Consider the following 19,017-nt stretch of genomic DNA (forward strand, 5'->3'; position numbering starts at 1 on the left):
GAAGTGCATTAAATAGAGGACCCTGTGTGATTGGATCTGTTTGGAAGACTGCTGAAATGTCCATATCTTGTGTACAAACAAGTTTAAACCTAGTAGTGGACAGCTCTTCTGTTCCTGACAAATGTACCTGTCAGACATCATTCTTATCCTGGAGCTTTCGCAAGACTTAGGTAGCTGGGTTTCAGACCACTAAGCACCGTGAAAATAAAGATAAAGATTTTGAATTTGACTTAACATTCTAAGAGGAGACAATGTAATTAGCACAAGGCAGGTTAGCTTTTCTTTCAGTAGCCCATCGTGGTAAAGACAGGTATTCTGTACTAGCTGAACTTTTTTAAGAGCTGATGATTTTATGCTTAGATGTACTGCTACAGTCTAAGAGGTAGCCTTCTCTCCCCAAATTACGACAAAGAGGCTTATTTCATTCCAGCATTCTGGAATAAAAAAAGAGCACACCTGTCTCTTCTCAAAAGAATCACTTTATGGGAAAGCTAGGCAAAAGTTTAAGTAGCATTTACATCAGGTAATAGAAATGTAGAAACAAATTCAAACCTGGGACAAGGGGTATAGGCCGGAGCTCAGGATCTCTGAGCTTCTGTTGCTTACTGGATTCCTGATTCCCCAGGTCCTCAGTTCCTCCTGTCATCAGTTCCTCATTTCTCAGACCACCAATTCCTCATCCTCCCCAGGTTTTCAATCACAGATATTTAATCATTAATGGTTTACATCTATCAACACTTCGATTGGGTATAGAGAGTTTATAATAAAGAATTTCATCCAGATGCCCACAAGTGTTAATGCAGTTTAGTGTTTTCCTGTTTAACTCAGCAAAAAATAGAATCTTGCCTTGCAAGTCTGTCTTTACACAAGGTTAACCCAGTTTTTTATTATTATTTTAGTTATGCATTTACAGCAACAACAATACAGTTCCTTTCTTTATATAATGGAAGATATATACAGGATAGGGCCATTCATTCTAAGTCCTCTTCTGTGTTCCTTATTCCAGCTGGGAGGTTATCAGATGCTAGCCTCTTGGCTAAAAAACATTATTTGCAGATGCTGCTCTGTGAGCATTTAGCAGTGGATCCAGGTCCTTGCCCAAACTGCAGACTGATTTAACCAATGTAACTGTTGACCTTTGATCAAAAGAGAGTGTCCTATGCCTATACACTTTTCAGAACTCCAAAATGATTTTAAAAAGTGATTCTCTTGAGAAGAGACAGGTGTGCTCTTTTTTTATTCCAGGACGCTGGAATACAGTAAGCCTTTCTGTCCTAATTTGGGCTTCCCTTTAGACTACAGAAATATACATAACATGAAATCATTAGCCCTTAAGAAATTCCAACTAGTACAAAACACTTTTCTTTTCAACCTCTATCTTGCTGAGGCACAGTTTCAAATCATCCTTTTTCATGAAGAGTTGATCACGGCCAAACCCGTCCTGGCCCATTTGAACTGAATGCTCGGTTTCTAGTCTTGTACACAGACCTGGACATCACTGCTGTTTTCAGGAGTGAGGAGAGGAAGAAACCTTCTGCTTTCTTATTTAAGTCTGTAAACCAGGTGTCAGTCAAGCATTTTCTGTGCATATGTGCCAACTTGACACTGTCTGAGGCAGCGTGGTCCCAGGGAATGGATGCAGCAGCAAATGATGGGGAGGCAACAACCTAGTTTTGGGGCGGTGCAGGAGATACCATGCAAAGTTAAAAGCACTCTCTTCTGTGGAGCAGGGCAGAAACAATGCAGGGCAGGGAGGGGGACAGCATAGTTTCATAGTTTCATAGAACTATCTTGGGATAGTTCTTACAGGGTGAGTCTACATGAGACACTACTGGGTAGTCATTACTGCATATTTATTTAGTACTTGTATGAGCAAGCACTAAATAAATGCACAGTAACCAGAGTTACTGCACAGTAGCACCATCAAAGGTCTTTTTGGTGACACTACTGTGCAGTAGCCTAATAATACTACACAGTAGTGTATTAGCACTGTCTGTACAGTGACACTATTACGCAGGATTTTTCCACTACTGCACAGTCAGCATCGCATGTAGTAACCCCAAATCCACATTTTTCTGTGATGAAAATGAAACACTACTGTACATATATACACATATATGTATGTGTGTGTGTGTGTATATATATATATATACACACACACACACATACATACATATATATATTATATATATATAGTGATATTTCATTTTAATCATGGAAAAATGTGGGCTTGGGGTTACTTTTTTAATCTAAAAATTGGGGATTTTTTTTTTTTATTAGAGAAAACCAGGATCACTGCTGATGAGGGGGATGTAAAAACCAGAACAGACTAGACTAGAATCCTCTGACATTGGCTTCATTGAGACCTCAGGCAAGTCACATTATCATCTCTCTCTCATTTCCTCTAAATGCAAATAGTTCACGGTTGTTTTTTTCAGGCATTAGAGCCCCATCCCCTTTTTGCTAAAACTAGTAGGCTCTAATTTGTTTGGCAGTTTCCTTTGAAACCTAGCCCTGTTTTCATTACACTGAAAATGACACCAGGCCATAGGTCTCTGGGACTCAGAAAGTACATGAAATAACAGCTGTTAGAAAAAAGAAAAAGGCAAGAAAGGAAAGAAACTAAAGCAAGAAGAATGGGTGTTCTGCACGCCCACCCTCCTGGTGGGATAATTAAATACGGTAACAAAAGTGGGCTAACGCAGCATTTCTCAACCCGTGGGTTGCAACCCAAAACTGGGTCACCAGAATATATGAAGGGGTGGTGAACAAACTTTAAATAAAAATGGATTATCCTTTAAAGGAGAAAAATGTGGGAAAGCATGGTTTTTTTCCCTTGCAGGCTGGCAGAGCTCCAGCCTGCAAGGGGCTGCTTGGGGTCCCTGGTATCTCATACACTGTGGGGCTGGCGGCAGTGGGTCAGGACTGGGCATGGATGTTTACAAATGGGTCCTGGTCCAAAAAAGGTTGAGACCCACTGATCTATGGGACTGACAAAGTGTGTGAGATATAGGTTGCGGGGGGGGGGCCCGCATTTGAAGGAAAAGGAGTTACAGCAAGAAGGTGCTCCTGGTGGGATGTGAAAGGAGAGTGGGGTAAGAACAGTGGCATAACCTATGCAGGGTTTAGATCATACTTGGGAAGGGGAGGGGTTTTGGCTAGGGATGGTGCTGGGTTGCAGTGGGTGACCCTGGCAGCGACTGTGCTTGGTGAGGCTTGGCTGGAGAGGGTCCCACCTCAGGCAGGGGGTTGCAGTGGGTCACCCAGGCAGACCCAGGGTCTGATGCAGGGTCTAGATTGTGCTTGGGAGAGTTATCTAGGGATAGTCCTGGGTGGCAGCGGGTGACCCTGGCAGCTCAAGGGTCTGATGCTTTGTTGAGATTATGCTTGGGAACGCCGCGTGCCCCCGGAGGCTGGGGGGGAGGAGGGAGGGCACAGCGCCCTCCCGCGGGCGACAGTGTCAACGACGGGGACGTGGCAGCGGCGAGCGGGGAGCTCCCACAGACAGCCGCCAGCGTGCTGGCGGCAGGGGGGTAGGGGGTGGCGAGCGCAGGTCGGTGACCACCCGCAGATGCCGCCAGCTTTTTGCATGGGGCGCACCGCCAAGCTTAAGGGGTGCACGTGCACCCGCCTGCCCCCCGCCTTACGCATCACCAAAGATGGGAAGGGTTGTCTGGGGACGGTCCTGAGCAGGGTCTAGGCTGACCTCGGGAAGGTTGGTCTGGGGATGGCCCTGGGTGGCGGTGGGTGACCCTGGGGCTGGTCCCCAGCCTGCGGTGCAGCACCCTGAGCCCCGCTCTTCGCCAGGAGCTCAGCCCACCGTACACAGCTGCCGCTACCCGGAGCCGCCGAGGCCCTGCCCTCTCGCCCGCGCCCCGGGCAGCAGCCGCCCGTCGTGCGGCTGAGGGCAGCGCGCGGCTCCCGGCCGCCACCTGCGAGGGCGGGGCCGGCGGAGAGGAGCCGCCGCCGCCTCCTCGCCCGGCGGAGCGCGGTGTGGAGCGGCGCTGCCATTGGCTGCAGGGCTCCCCCCTGATTTGCATGCGCGGACAGGGAGCCCCGCCGCCGCCGCCCGCCCGGCAGAGGGGGAATGCGCCGCCGAGGGAGCGAGCGCGGCGCGGGGCTGCGGGGGGGCAGGCTCCGGCTCCAGCGCCCGGCCATGGGGCAGCCGCGCCGGCCCGCCAGCTCCGGCGCGCGCGGGAGCCTGCAGGTAGGCAGCGCGTCCCGGGCAACTTCAGGGGGAAGGTGCCTGCGCGGGGCGTTGCGTGAGGGGACCCGGGCTCTTCCTGCGGGGCAAGGGGCTGGGCAAATGCCCCCCCTCCCCTGCCAAACTTTCCGTGCCCCTGCCGAGGGGAAGAGCCATGCGTCGGGGGTTCGTGGGACTTGTGTGTGTATGGGGGGGGGGGGGGCTGCTGATTGCATGGGGGGGCGGGGGTCCATCCCATGGGCTGAGGGCTGTGATGTTCCAGCCAGGCAGATCTGCTGTCTGAACCCCTGTGCCTGGTGCATAGGGGTCGCTGCTGATTGCATGAGGGGGTATCCCATGGGTTGGGGGTTGTGATGCTCCAGCGAGGCAGATTTGCTGTCTACCTTGTGCATAGGGCATAGGGGTGGGTGCTGATTGTGTGGGGGAGGGGTGCATCCCGGGGGCTGGGGGTTGTGGACGGGATGCTCCAGCCAGGCAGACCTGTGCCTGGTGCGTAGGGTATAGGGGTGGCTGCTGATGGCATGGGGAAGGGGGTTGGGGTGCATCCCATATGCTGGGGGCTGTGATTATCCAGCCAGGAGGATCTGCTGTCTAAGCCCCCGTGCCTCGTGCAGAGGGGTGGCTGCTGCTTGCATGGGGAGGGGCGCTGGGGTGCACCCCATGTGCTGGGGGCTGTGGAACGGATGCTCCAGCCAGCCGGAACTGCTGCCTAACCCCCTGTTTTCTTTCCGCCCCCTCCACACAGCACTTATTCCTCGTCCTGCTCTTCACCGGCCCCTTCAACTGCTTTGCCAGCTACAGCCGCGCCACTGAGCTCTTCTACAGCCTCAATGAGGGGCTGCCGGCCGGAGTGCTTATCGGGAGCCTGGCAAGGGACCTGCAGCTGCCTGGCTGGGCAGCAGAGGAGCAGGTGGGGGCAGCACTAGCAGTAGCCCAGGGGCCAGCGCTGAGCTTCAGCCTGGCATCGCAGGGGCTAGGTGGCCAGTATGTGAGCCTGGACAACCGCTCGGGGGAGCTGCACACGTCGGCGTTGGAAATAGACCGCGAGGCGCTGTGTGCAGAGAACGGTGCCGGCACCTCGCCACCCGCGCCCTCACCCGAGGCATGCCTGCTGCTGCTGGATGTGCTAGTGCTGCCCCAGGAGTACTTCCGCCTGGTGAAGGTGAAGATTGCCATCCGTGATGTCAACGACAATGCCCCACGCTTCCCCGTGCCCCACATTTGCCTCTGGGTGCCTGAGAACGCGCCGGTCAACACTCGCCTGGCCATCGAGCACCCGGCCCTGGACCCTGATGTGGGCACCAATGGCGTCCAGACCTACCGCCTGCGGGACGACTACGGGGTCTTCACGCTGGACGTGGAGGAGAATGAGAGTGGGGAGAGGACCCCCTATCTCATTGTCATGGGTGCCTTGGACAGGGAGGCCAGGGGCGAGTACGTCACCCTCATCTTCGCAGAGGATGGGGGCACTCCTCCGCTGGTTGGCAGTGCCACCCTCACCATCGGCATCAGTGACGTCAATGACAACTGCCCCCAGTTCAGCGAGTCCCAGCTCAATGTCACCCTCTGTGGGAATTCCAGCACTGGGGCACACGTGGCCACCGTCCGTGCTCTGGATGCAGACTTGGGTTCCAATGCCCAGATCACCTACTCCTACAGCCAGAAGGTCCCACAGCCTTCCAAAGACTTGTTCCACCTGGATGAAAGCAAAGGCATTGTTGAACTCTCCAGGAAGATTGATGGTGATACTCCACGACTCCACCGGTTGATCATTTTGGCCAACGGTCCTGGGTGCATCCCTGCTGTGATCACTGTCCTACTGTCCATCATCAAAGTCATGATGAGACCTCCGGAGGTGGTCCCTCGTTTCATAGCTAATGAAGTAGATGGGGTGGTTTACTTGAAAGAACTGGAGCCTGTAAACACTCCAATTGCATTTTTTACCATAAAAGACCCAGACGAAAAATACAAAGTTGATTGCTACTTAGATGGTGATGGGCCGTTCAGATTGACGCCATATAAACCATACAATAATGAATATCTGTTAGAGACTACAAAGCCTTTAGACTATGAGGTACAGCAGCTTTATGAAATATCAGTGGTTGCATGGAACTCAGAGGGATTTCATGTCAACAAAATAATTAAAGTGCAAGTTCTGGATGATAATGACAACTCACCAGTTTTCTCTCAACAATTAATAGAATTATCCATTGAGGAAAACAATGTCCCCAATGCTTTCTTGGCCAAATTGCATGCAACAGATGCTGACAGTGGAGAGAGAGGGAAAGTGTCCTATTATCTAGGGCCTGATGCTCCATCCTATTTTGCTCTAGATAAAACCACTGGAGTTCTTACAGTTTCCACCCAGCTGGACAGAGAGGAAAAAGAGAAATACAGGTACACTGTCAAAGCAGTAGATTCTGGATTGCCTCCCCGAGAATCAATAGCTACTGTCACCATCACAGTACTGGATAAAAATGACAATAGTCCTAGATTTATCAATAAGGATTTCAGCTTTTTTGTACCAGAAAACTTTCCAGGTTTTGGTGAAATTGGAGTTATCAGTGTCACGGATGCTGATTCAGGGCGAAATGGATGGGTTGCCCTTTCAGTTGTAAATGGAAGTGATATTTTTGTCATAGATACTGGCAAAGGCATTTTGAGAGCTAAGGTCTCTCTGGACAGGGAGCAGCAAAGCTCCTATGTCCTGTGGATTGAAGCTGTTGATGGAGGTGATCCTGCTTTGTCTTCTACTGCAAAAATAACAGTTCTTCTTCTGGACATAAATGACAACCCCCCTCTGGTCTTGTTTCCTCAATCTAACATGTCCTATCTGTTGGTACTTCCATCTACTCTTCCTGGCTCTCCCATCACTGAGGTGTATGCTGTAGATAAAGACACGGGCATGAATGCTGTCATAGCTTACAGCATCATAGGTAGAAGAGGTCCTCGACCTGAATCATTTCGGATTGATCCGAAAACAGGTAATATCACTTTGGAGGAGGCACTGATGCAGAATGACTATGGTCTATACCGGCTGCTTGTGAAAGTCAGTGATCATGGCTACCCAGAGCCACTCTACTCTACAGTCATGGTAAACCTTTTTGTCAATGACACTGTTAGCAATGAGAGCTATATTGAAAGTTTGTTAAGAAAGGAACCTGATATCAATATAGAGGAAAAACTGCCACAAATATCTATAGAGCCTACACATAAAAAAATAGAGTCAGCATCTTGCGTGCCTACCTTAGTAGCTCTATCAATAATAAGCTTGGGATCAATCACCCTAGTGACTGGGATGGGCATTTACATCTGTTTAAGGAAAGGGAAAAAGCCTCACAGTGCAGATGAAAATTTGGAAGTACAAATCCCACTAAACAGAAGAATTAACCTACACATGTTGGAGAAAAAACCGATGGAGATTTCGAATATCTGAGGTTTCCATACAGACTTTTCAAACCAACGTCTAACAAACCCTGGATGATACTCAAACTCCAAATGGAACGTGTGTTGGCAGAGATTACAGTGAAGGACCACTAATTTATAATTTAATAATATTGTACATGTAAATAGCTGTTTACAGTTTTTTAACTTCAAATTCAGTGTACAGCTTTTTTATGAAATCTTAGTACTAACAGCTAGCAATCTTTCTCTGAAAACACGGATATCATTTTCAGCCTTCATAAACCAATCAGATCAGTGATCGCAAAGAAAAAGGAAGGTAAGATGATGATGCATTAAACTTCAGTTTAAAAGTCATTGTAACCACAAGAGGGCTTCAGCTACTCCTGTGCGGGGAACTGTTTGAGGTACTGTCCATGAGACAAATGCAGAGTATATTTTAAATATATTGATTAAAAAATAAAACATACACAGGCATAGAGACATTTACACAAAAGAAAGGTGTGCCCTACTGTATGTAAAACAAAAAGAATAGGGAAAAGAAAATGCACTAGGAAAACAAAGAGAATGTTTATTACCTCACAAGCAAAGTTTGCTCATTATGAAAGAAAAGGCATTAAAAAGAAGTGCAATTCCTGTGGAGCAAGAATGCAAGATGTTGTCACACAGTGAGAATTTGAACTGCTGTGACATCTAAATCTTTCATTTACTGCAGGCATATTATCTTTGCACAAATTACCAGTTGCTCCAGCAGTTTACTGGCCATTATCATGGAAAATTGTATTAATAGTACTTACAGCAAAGACAGACAAAACTCTATGCCCCTCTCAATAAGTCTGTGGCCAGATACAAGGAAGCAAGGGAATGGCTAAATCCTTAGCTGTCATGGAAGTGTTAATTTTTTTTTGTACTTTCAGCAATCTGTCAGTAGTACTTCATCACTTTGGTTGTGTAATATATTTTTACGTGATACTTCTGAATCTGTTCTGTCAGATGAAAACAAAAATCATTTCATATTATTAGCAATTTTAGGACTTAGTTTATACTGACTATTGCTGCTCTCTGGATTGGTATTTCATGTATAAGATCTAATTTCTGAGTTTTGGCTCCTAGTCCTGGCTCCTTTTTATTGGCTTTGCTTTTGGATCAGATCCAAAATATTACGTGTAAGACTGGTGACATATTTTCTTGATAATTTATTCTTTGCTGTATCCTCTGCAACAAAGCAGATTTATCAGTGATGTATCACTTTCACTTCATTGTAAGAGCTGGGAACTATCTTTTGTACGATGATTACATCAAATTTCTCTGTGTAAACAAGGTAAATAAGTGTTAAGCTTAAGATGGATTATTTTGATTTCTGGCATCATATGTCTGTACTGTACCAAAAGTGTTTATATGTCTGCAAATTAAAGCTATATATTTTCATAATAATTCATTCTGTCTGTACTAGCATTTTAATGATATAGCTGAAGCTTACTCTTTTTACAAACTGTATCTTCTCACATTTATCTGGTCATTTACTGTTCTACTTCTGATGTAATTCATGCCATAATTTAATACTACTTCCAAAACATATTATGCTTTAAAACAGTCATTTGAGGAATAGTCTTCCACCCACTGAAGTTTGTGGCAAGGCTTCAGTTGATATAAAAGGCACAGAATCAGGTTCTCATTTAACTAATGTATGCAGTACATCTATAGATTTACTATATAAAAGTTGAGTAATATTTTTCTCCACTATAGGCCCACTGAAATCAGTGTTGTTTTTTAGCATAAGCAAGAGTATCAGAAATTAGCCCATTTTTTGCCTTACTAGCAAAATTTTCTTTCAGAATATTTTTTAACTAGTTCCAAATATTACCATTTTATTATGCACTTTCTGGACATGCTTTGTTTGTGCACTGTTAGTTGGCTATATTCCGTGAGAAATTAATTCAGCCTGTCAAATGCCTCTGGTTAATCACCTTGTTTTTTTCCTTTTAATATTATTAATATATGAAAATGGTATGTATCCATGAAAATTCATGTGTCAAAAAAGAGACAGTGATTATTATCTCTGAAGAAAAATAGCATTAATTCTTTGAAAATGGTTTCTTTATAGGAGATATATTATGATGTTTTGGTGGGCTATTTCTTCATCCTCCACATATCATTTCTCGAATATAGTGACAGGTTAAGTAAAAGTTAAATAGCATTTTCTACATTGTTTCTGGATTTCTGCAGTTTCTGGATTTTTCAAACTGCAAGTCCATTCTTGGTTCCAGTGAAGTTGATAACAGTTTTATTATTTACATAAATATAAGCAGGAACAAGACCATGAACTTTAAAATCATGGGCTTTATCCTGCAATCTTAAAATGGTCAAGATTGTGGTTTTTTCACTCAGGCCTTGTCAACACACAAAATTGCACTAATTTACTAATTTAAGTGTAGCATTTTTAGTTCGGCTTAAACGGTTCCTGTTTAATATTTTATTAACTTAGATGACCCTGTTTTAATAATTGTGTGCACACAGTCTTTTGCTTCTTCTTTTAATAAATCAGTTTAATTGAAACCAGCACTGTCATAAGTAGATAAGATCATATACTCCTTCTTTGGTGTAAGGAGTTTTTCAGTGTAAGGGTATCATATTCAATCTCATGAAAAACCCCTTTTCAGGTAATCTCACTGAAGAAGGCAAATGCTGCAAGACAGGATTCCATTCTTCCTTCCTTTCTCTCTCTCTCTCTTTTGGAAAACACATATTTATATTTTGAACTTCAGGCAGCGGGTAAAAAAAGAGTTACCAAGCACGCATGCAGCAGTTTGGCTAGTGATGAACTCATCAGTTATCTGAAATTGATGGCACATTACAAGTTTTGCACAGAAAAAATGCTTTCATTTTCCTGGTGTGTAAAATAAGAGGCCCATTTCTACAGACCGTGTTGTTGCCAGTGTATCCCTTACAGAAATTCCTTTCATGTGAAAAACATTTTGTAGTGAGTGGAGCTAAAATAAATTAGACTCTAATATAATAGGCCCATTTTACTAACACCTTGTGGCAGTGGACTTGCCAAAGTATATGCAAATCTTGTCAATGTTGGTAGTTGAGCTGGCACAAAAATAAATGTCCCATTCATTAAACAGTCCGATATCCATTGGCCGATTTGAGAGTAAGCGGGTGCTCTTTTTCCAGTTCAGTAAAAATGAGATTGGCCTAAACTTTATGCTGCCAAAGGCCTCATAGCACTGCAATGCAAATATATATTTTAATTAGAATTAGCAAATTACAAAAAAAAGACAAGATATGGGCAATAAGCCCAGGGAAGGTAAGCATAGTAATTAGTTCAGGTTTTTCCAGTTTATTCTTTTCAAAGAGATGGGAGCTCCATGGGTCACTGAAATTTTCTCTTTTTTTTCCTCCCCCTACACTTTCTTTTTATAATGCAGAATTATCTAATCACTGATAGTCCTAAAGCAGTTTTTCTCAACCTTTTGACCTGCATATCAGATGACTGCTGCAGGGCAATCGGCAGGCCAGATCAGGACCTGGGGCTTGGCATCACCCCTTCCCTACCCAATGTGCAAGGGTAGGATCCTGAGGGCCCAACACTACCCTCTGCCTACCCTGCATGCCAGGATTGGGTTCCAGTGGCCCAGCCCTGCCCCCTCCCCTCTCCACAGTGTGCCTGCCCTGGGGCTTAGTGCCACTCCCATTTCCCTCACACTGGGATTGGGACTGTAAGGGGCCAATGTCACCCTCGTCCAGCTCTGCATGCCAGGATTTGGTGCCCCATCCAGCACAGGGCCCAGCATTCTCCATAGGTCTGGAAATTTAGCAGCAGCGGAGCAGTGCCGCCACTCACCTACAGCTAAATTCTTGGACCGGTGGAGAGCCCCACAGGCTGGAAAACACAATGCTGCATGCCAAATCTGGCCCAGGGGACCGGGATTAAGCACACATGTCTTCAAAGATAGGATCAGAAATAATGCAGTGAAAAGTAAAGCATTTTGCATGCCTGATTTTCCTAAGTTGACACCTAAAACACTAATTACTCTTAATGGCCTACCTAGGTTCAATGCCCTGATTCAGCAAACGTCTTTGTCTTCTTTGCTGAATCAGGGTTCAACTGTAGGAGTGTCTCTACAAGGTCTGATTTGCAGTTCACTAAAGTCCATGTAACATGACTTACAGCAGGGCTGTCAAACTCACCTGGGCCCTGGGCTAGATCCAGACAGTGGGCATTTTTGTGGGATGAATCCAGTTTGGGGTGTAAGGGCAGCACAGTGGCAGCAGTAGTGAGGTGCTCAGCGGCAGCACAGGCTAGAGTCCAGAGATGGTAGCAAGAAGTCTGAGGGAGTTAGTCCAGGAGTGGTGGCAGTGAGTTAAGCTTACCACTCACGACAATGCCCAACAGAGCCAAAGAGCTCCAGGTTTTGTGTCAGTCAATGTCTCCAGACTTCCAATACTCACTGGTAGCCTGGTGGGTTGGATAGGCTCCCATGGGCTGGATCACTCCCATAGGCTGAATGTTTGGCACCCCTGACTTAGAAAGCTTTGAAAGAACCTCTGAAGTATGGGAGGGAAATATGGTCCCTCTGAAATCAGAGATGACAAGGATCGTGTTTTTTTCTGATTAAAAAAAAGCCCCAATTTTTGGATTCAAAAAATGAACCCCAAATCCATTAACTATATATATATAGTGACACTTCATTTTAGTAATGGGATAGTGACATTTCATTTTAATAATGGGAAAAACATGGATTTGGGGTTACTTTTTTAAGTCTGAAATTTGGGATTTTTTTTTTATATCAGAGAAAACCAGGATCCCTGGTGATGAAAATCCCTTTGACTTGGGAGCTGACTTGGCAAGTTTGACATACTTAGCACTTATACTTCAAAAGATGTCAGTGACAGGATTGTCAGGGTCTTTCTTACCCAGAGTTGGTATACTAAAGGAGACCTGTAGAAGAGCCTGCATATTGATAGCTATCTGCTGTGTACTGAGTTTGGCACCAATTTAATTTATAAAAATCATTTGCCTCAATATACTGTAATATTCACAAAATATATTACAATTAAAATAAAAATATACCATCACCCAAATGAAACTTAAATTTGCTTCACAGAGGTCTCCTTCTAATAGAGCATATGTAATGTTAAGCAAATGAATGTCCTTTATTACCCAAAGTATCTGTCTTTCAAGGAGATGTCTACTGAAATGTTAACAGAAACTACAGGTACTCAGCGCCTCTAGAATTAGTCCCATAGCCTAATAAAATTTCTACATGCATAAGGGTTACTCACATAAGTAATAGTTACAACATTGAGCTTTATATTTTATTTTAAAATAGGCTTTGATTTAATAGAGTGGAAAATGTTCTATAAGAGGTATTTGGAGACTTTTAACTTGTTACTTCGTAATAGGCCATTCTGAGTTATGAAGTTTCACATAATTTGTAGCACATAACTTAAAGGTTTATAGGTTATAATACGTGTAAAAAATACCTGCTCATGCTTCTCCTTCACTCTCTTTATTAGGCTGAAACTGCTAGTAAGAAACTGCTAGTTACATGGATATGCCTTATATCTGAATTGTGATAGAGGAATTCTCTGACTTTGGTCAGTAGGGGGAAACAAGTAAACGATTAAGGTTTTCAAATTCTATAAAAGAAAGATAATTTACTTCCTACTAATAAAGATAACCTGTCCAATACTGGGTCAGCCAACATTTCAGAATTTTTAGTTTCAGTTTTAGCTTAGTTTCATCAGAAAGTGGAGTTTAAAATCCAAGGGCACTTTTACATATGGTCCAGGAGTGTGTGTAGTGGGAGGAGGCAGCACAAGCTGCTCTGATTAAAACACTGCCACATCTTGTGTATCAATGTTCCCATGCTTAAAAATGGCAGCCTGGGCTCATTTGCCAAGTTTTAGTTCAAGCGCCCCCTCCATCATTTTTAAGTTGGGACACTGATACACGAGATACAAGAGGCTGCTGGAATACAGTAATTGCCAACAGATGCTCCAACAGACTCGATTAATGGTCACAAACTCCTGCAAGACCGTTTCAGGCTGGACATAAGGAAGAATTTCTTTACTGTCCGAGCCCCCAAGGTCTGGAACAGTCTGCCATTGGAGGTGGTTCAAGCACCTACATTGAACACCTTCAAGAGTAAATTGGATGCTTATCTTGCTGGGATCCTATGACCCCAGCTGACTTCCTGCCCTTTGGGCAGGGGGCTGGACTCGATGATCTCCCGAGGTCCCTTCCAGCCCTAATGTCTATGAAATCTATGAAATCAAATCTGCTCTGATGCACTGGTATTCCAGCACATTGCAGCAGCCTCTGCACTCATGTATAGGGACTCCAAATGATCAACCCTGAATATTTTTAAGAGAAGGAAGAAAACACAGCATTGAACACAGAAAACTGTAAAAGAGGGAATAAGAAAACACTGTTGTAAATGAGAGAGATTAATAATTTATGATGCATTCAATCATTTATTTCACTACCTGTGAAAATAAATATACACCTAGCATTTGACTTGCAGGTTTTCACATTGCTATATTATAACCCTGGAAAAGAGGATTTTTAGCAGCAAATATTTAGCTCAAATACGCTAAAAGCTACAATTTAAACAATGTTCAAGGTAAGACATCCCTTTTGCCTTCTATATATCTGGTCAGATCCAATAAAGGACTTATACAGCTAAAAATTCAATGCCATAGATGACTGTGTAAGGCATGCAGTGCCATCAAGACATAGGCACCTATATTTGGAAATATGGGGCCTATAACATTTACCCGAAGTCCGTGCTGAGATTAAAACCCAGCTCTTGCTTGCTTCAGTTTCTCAGCTCCACTCATTAAACTATTTGTCTCCTAAGGTACTTTAGCTGGAGTTTGATCTAGTGTTCCTAGCTAAAACATATACCTACTGCAGTGAAGACTACCAGCGAGTTGAATGTGACTTCATTTCATTAGAGCTGTGTACAATGATAATTAAAGCATTTTGCAAATCCTAACGAAACTACAAAATATGAAATTTTTTTGGCTTGTTGTTATTGTCATTGTTATTATTTTTATAATGTTATCAGACCTGAACCAGAGCCTTGGCCATTATGTGCTTGTCACTGCACATGCATACTGTTGGGGACAATTTCCTGTCCCAAAAGATTTTACAGTAAATGAGATGAATAGGTGATAATGATTGACAGAGAAGAGAAACAGAAGCACAGGAAGCTGAAGTAACTCGCCTGAAGTCACAGTGCAGTTTAGCAGCAGTCCAATGTCTTAATGTAGCATAACTTAGAGAGAGGTAGAGGTCAGGTTGCACAAACAGTAGCCCCCACACTGCAACTGTTACCCTGTGCACTGCCCAGGGTACTGAAGACCAGTTACACCTTTGGTCTTATTTATTAAATTGTACTACTTCTTGTGAGCTTTTTAAAATGGCAAATTGAATACAAGGTTAGGTAGTGGAAATTTCTATATCACAATCCTTTGAGTGCTCAGGACTGCGTTAAAAAAAATTCTCAAGTATTGAGTGATATCTTTTACTGGATCAACTTCATGGTTGTGTTAGACATAGGCAAGTTTTAGGGTACCACAGTACCATTCTTCAGGGCTTTGAGAAAGAAGAAGATTGCTCTCCCAGAGACTAAAGAAAGGTACTATGATACCTGAAAACTTGCCTATGCCTATCCCAACCATTTAGCTGGTCCAATAAAAGATATCAGCAATGCACATTTTTGCCTCTCACATTTCATGGACTATCACAGCAATGGCATTTCTTTATCACTACCAAAAGTTGAAGAGACATCTAAAGAATAAGATGAGTACCTCTCTTGTGGATTCATGTCATTGAAGTGGATAACAGCAAAACAGAGTAAAGTATAATAAAATGCAGTCAAAATAATACCTTAAAAAAGCAACATCAGTATCTCTGAATAGCAAAATGAAATGGTCATAAGCTAAATAAAAATCACCTTGGTTCCACTTTAGTTGATGAACATCACCAGCAGTGTTAATGGTCCAATTTCAACAGTACATAAGACCAACTTGCTGGCAGATTGTTGGCATTTTCTGACACCAAGTGCCAATACAAACTGCATTAAATAATGACTTCTACCTTCAGGAGGCCAAAGTTGTAAAAAGTAAAAGAAAGGCTTGGCTAGTATGTTTTGAAAGGGTCTGTTGCACTGCAATAACAGCCTTCTCTTTTACTGGTAATTTTCTATCATGCTATCACATTTTGTTAATTTTTGCTAACTCAGGACAAACAAAATCTTATTAGAAAAAATTGTATTTTGTCAGCTAAAGTAACTGCTAATACGATGACATGGTATTTTCACATGAACAATGGTATTTGTTTATAAAATTTGATCTGTATTTTTTGTATCAAGACACAAATATCAGAGTTGAGTCTATGCTCACTTTCTAAACAACCTATAACAGTACAGCAACAATGCAGAGAATGCTTGATTGACTTAAAACACTAAATTGCTACATGCAATTTGCAAATACTTGCACATTATTTTTTCTAAGTGACTCAAAGTAAAAATGTGAAATTTCACATTACAAATAGACCATGCTAAAAGCACTTAAAACTTGAATGATTATACTAAAATAGGGATGTGTCCATATGAGTGCAGTTATGTGGTATGTGGCACTGCGAACAAGTTTGCAGCGCCATGTATATCGCACAGTCCGGTGTTCTCTGCACTGCAAGGGTGCACTGCCCCAGTGTGCACTGTGCTGGATATTTTTTCCTCAAGTGTTGTAGCCCCCTGGATATCCAGGGGTTCAAAAAAAAAAATAAACACAGAAAAAAAAACAAGTGATGCACGCTCAGCCAGCATGCACTGCTAAAAAGGAGAGCCAGCCTGCCTAGAGCCACACTGCGCTGCCAGCCAGGCTCTGTGGGGCAGAATTACCATGGCTGCAGCCCCAGGAGGTCCCCTAGACCCTAGGTAAGGCTACTGGGGCCAGCACAGTGCTGGTCCCAGCTTCCCCTACCCCAGCCAGGGTAACTTGCTGCACACCAAAGTGCAGATGGCACAGGTGTTCCCTGGGAATAAGAAGCAGTGGTGCAAGGTGCACCACTGCTACTTGTCTCCAGAGAACCAAACATCCATGCACATTTGGACACATCCTAGATGTCTTATAGTTTTGCCACTTTGGGTAAGGATTACCCGCATCATGTTATCGAGCTCTAGTTAAGTTAACTTCTTGATGTTCGCCTGATATAAAGCCACCAAAGTATGGTCCTCCAGTATCCCAAAAGGCACGGCTATTATCTCAGCTACCACCCCTTAACTGAGATATGGGAACAGTCAGGCAACAAGTGGGTGGGGATGGTGTGAGTGGAGAAGAGGAAAAAGGCATAAAAGGGAATGGAAGGTGGTGTGGGGTGGGGTGGGGTGGGGAGGGAAAGGAGATGCTTGGCACCTGCCAGTCTTGGCAGGGCTGGATCTGGGTGCATGGAGCAGCATGGACTGGGAGACTAGGTTTGGGGCTCTGCGGGGCCATCCAAGAGGTCCCTCCTCCCTGGCCTATACTGTTGTTAGGTGGCCCACAAGCAGGGTAGACTTGGAGCAGACTTGCAGGGCATAGCCACACACTTGCCCATCAGCCCTCTAGTGGCAAATCTGAACAGTGCATGTTAGAAAGGATATTAACCCTTAATGCATGACTCATCACTAGCACCTTACCACAGAATAACATTCCTTAAAATTAACACCTGATAACTCTTACACATATTCCTACCCAAAGTGAAGGCCACTTCAGTGTGTTATTATTCTTTTTATGTTCAGGTATAAATTCAGAGAAGAAAGAATGCAAGAGTTATTTAGTTTTAATTTACATGTTTTTGAATGAGAGATGCTTTGGAGATTCAGAAACACAGCAAAATAAGGTTGCCCATGTAAATGTCAGTTGTTTTATTACTTGATTCCCCATTAGAGAGAACTGAGTGACTGGATTACTTTTTACACTGCTATACAAGAAAGGTCCAAAATTTAACATGAATAAAGTTAACACATATTTCAGTTCTGAAATTTCCATTAAATATGTACTTTGAACCATGTAAAAGATTTAAAGATGTAATTTACTCAAAGCTGCTCTCCATTCCTTCCCAAAACATATTTATTCACATAATCCAATTATTTGTGCCCAGGGTGATCCCGTGATCAGTCCCATGAAGAGCTGAGCACCTCCTGGGAATAGCTCTGAAACCTCAACTTTCACTAACCTCACATTTATGAACCTAGAGAATTCTTTAATATAAAAAGACCAACATTGCTAGCACGTTCTACTTCAGCCTATAGCAGCTTTGAAGGGATCAAAGATAGGAGATTTAAAGATATCTATTTTTTTATATTAGCTTTTGACTTTTGATAGCAATTCATGTCTCCTCAGTGACAGAATGCATTGGGTCTATTGGTTTAATTCACTACATCTATTATAACTAATAAAAACAATGTTTTACTAGTAAAAAGTGATATTACTAGGCTAGTGTAATGAGCAGGGATCCTGGTTTTCTCTGATTTTAAAAAACCCCCAATTTTTGGTTTAAAAAAACCACCCGAAATCCACATTTTTCCATGATTAAAATGAAACACCACTATATATATAAGTTAGTGATATTTCATTTTAGTCATGTAAAATGTGGATTTTGAGTTTCTTTTTTAAAATAAAAAATTGGGGATTTTTTTTTTTACCAGAGAAAAGCAGGATCCCCAGTAATCACTAGGGCTGTGTGAAATTTCAACAGCCCTTTCATTTTGGAGGTGTTTCAGCCCATTTTGGTACCTGAAACACCAAATCCAAAATGAAACAGAAGGCTCTGGAACATCTCCAAAATGAAACAAAACAATTCAAAACATTTCAGAAATGTTTTGAATGTTTCAGAATGTTTTAGAGGCACCCCTGGGAAGAGTCTGGCACAGCCCTGCAGCCATCCTTTTAAAGTGCTAGAAGGCTGGGGCTCGGGGGGATGAGGTTGGGCAGGGCAGCTAGGGGGGCTTCTCCCATGGCTCCCCCCACTGAGGCAGAGGCAGAGGCAGAGGCAGGCACAGCCGAAGGTACTGCAGGAGAAGCCCCAGTGACTTCATCTCCCACTGGCCTCAGCCTCCGGGCACTTTAAAAAAAAAAGAAAAAAAGGCTTGCACTCACCGACTGCAGCAGCAGTGACTGGGGCCTCTAAGGGATCATGGCAGAGCCCCCCCCATGCAGTACAAGGCAGTTGGGAGCAGCAAGGATCCCCCTCCCCTCCTTAGCACCCCCACAGCAGCTGTTGCCTTGCGTGGGTGCAGTGTGGCTCAGCAGGGCACTGTGCACTGTTTGGGAGCTGGGGCCTCTGGAGCTGAGCAGTGCTGGGCTCTAGCTGACTATTGGAACTGTCCCACCTCCCAGACAGCGTGCGGTGC

The 19,017-nt window shown here is 43.9% G+C and overlaps 1 protein-coding gene across 1 annotated transcript; it reads left to right on the forward strand.

Annotated features, from left to right (window-relative positions):
- The first annotated feature begins 4,095 nt into the window (after positions 1-4,095).
- Positions 4,096-9,038, forward strand: PCDH20 (protocadherin 20). Its single transcript, XM_090024651.1, has 2 exons — positions 4,096-4,207; positions 4,950-9,038. The coding sequence occupies exons 1-2, from the start codon at positions 4,157-4,159 to the stop codon at positions 7,638-7,640; spliced, it is 2,742 nt and encodes a 913-aa protein (XP_089880777.1). The 5' UTR covers positions 4,096-4,156; the 3' UTR covers positions 7,641-9,038.
- Positions 9,039-19,017: the final 9,979 nt, after the last annotated feature.

This window comes from Crocodylus siamensis, chromosome 1 (genome assembly GCF_052110815.1).
Source record: "Crocodylus siamensis isolate JL-2025a chromosome 1, ASM5211081v1, whole genome shotgun sequence".
NCBI lineage: Eukaryota > Metazoa > Chordata > Crocodylia > Crocodylidae > Crocodylus > Crocodylus siamensis.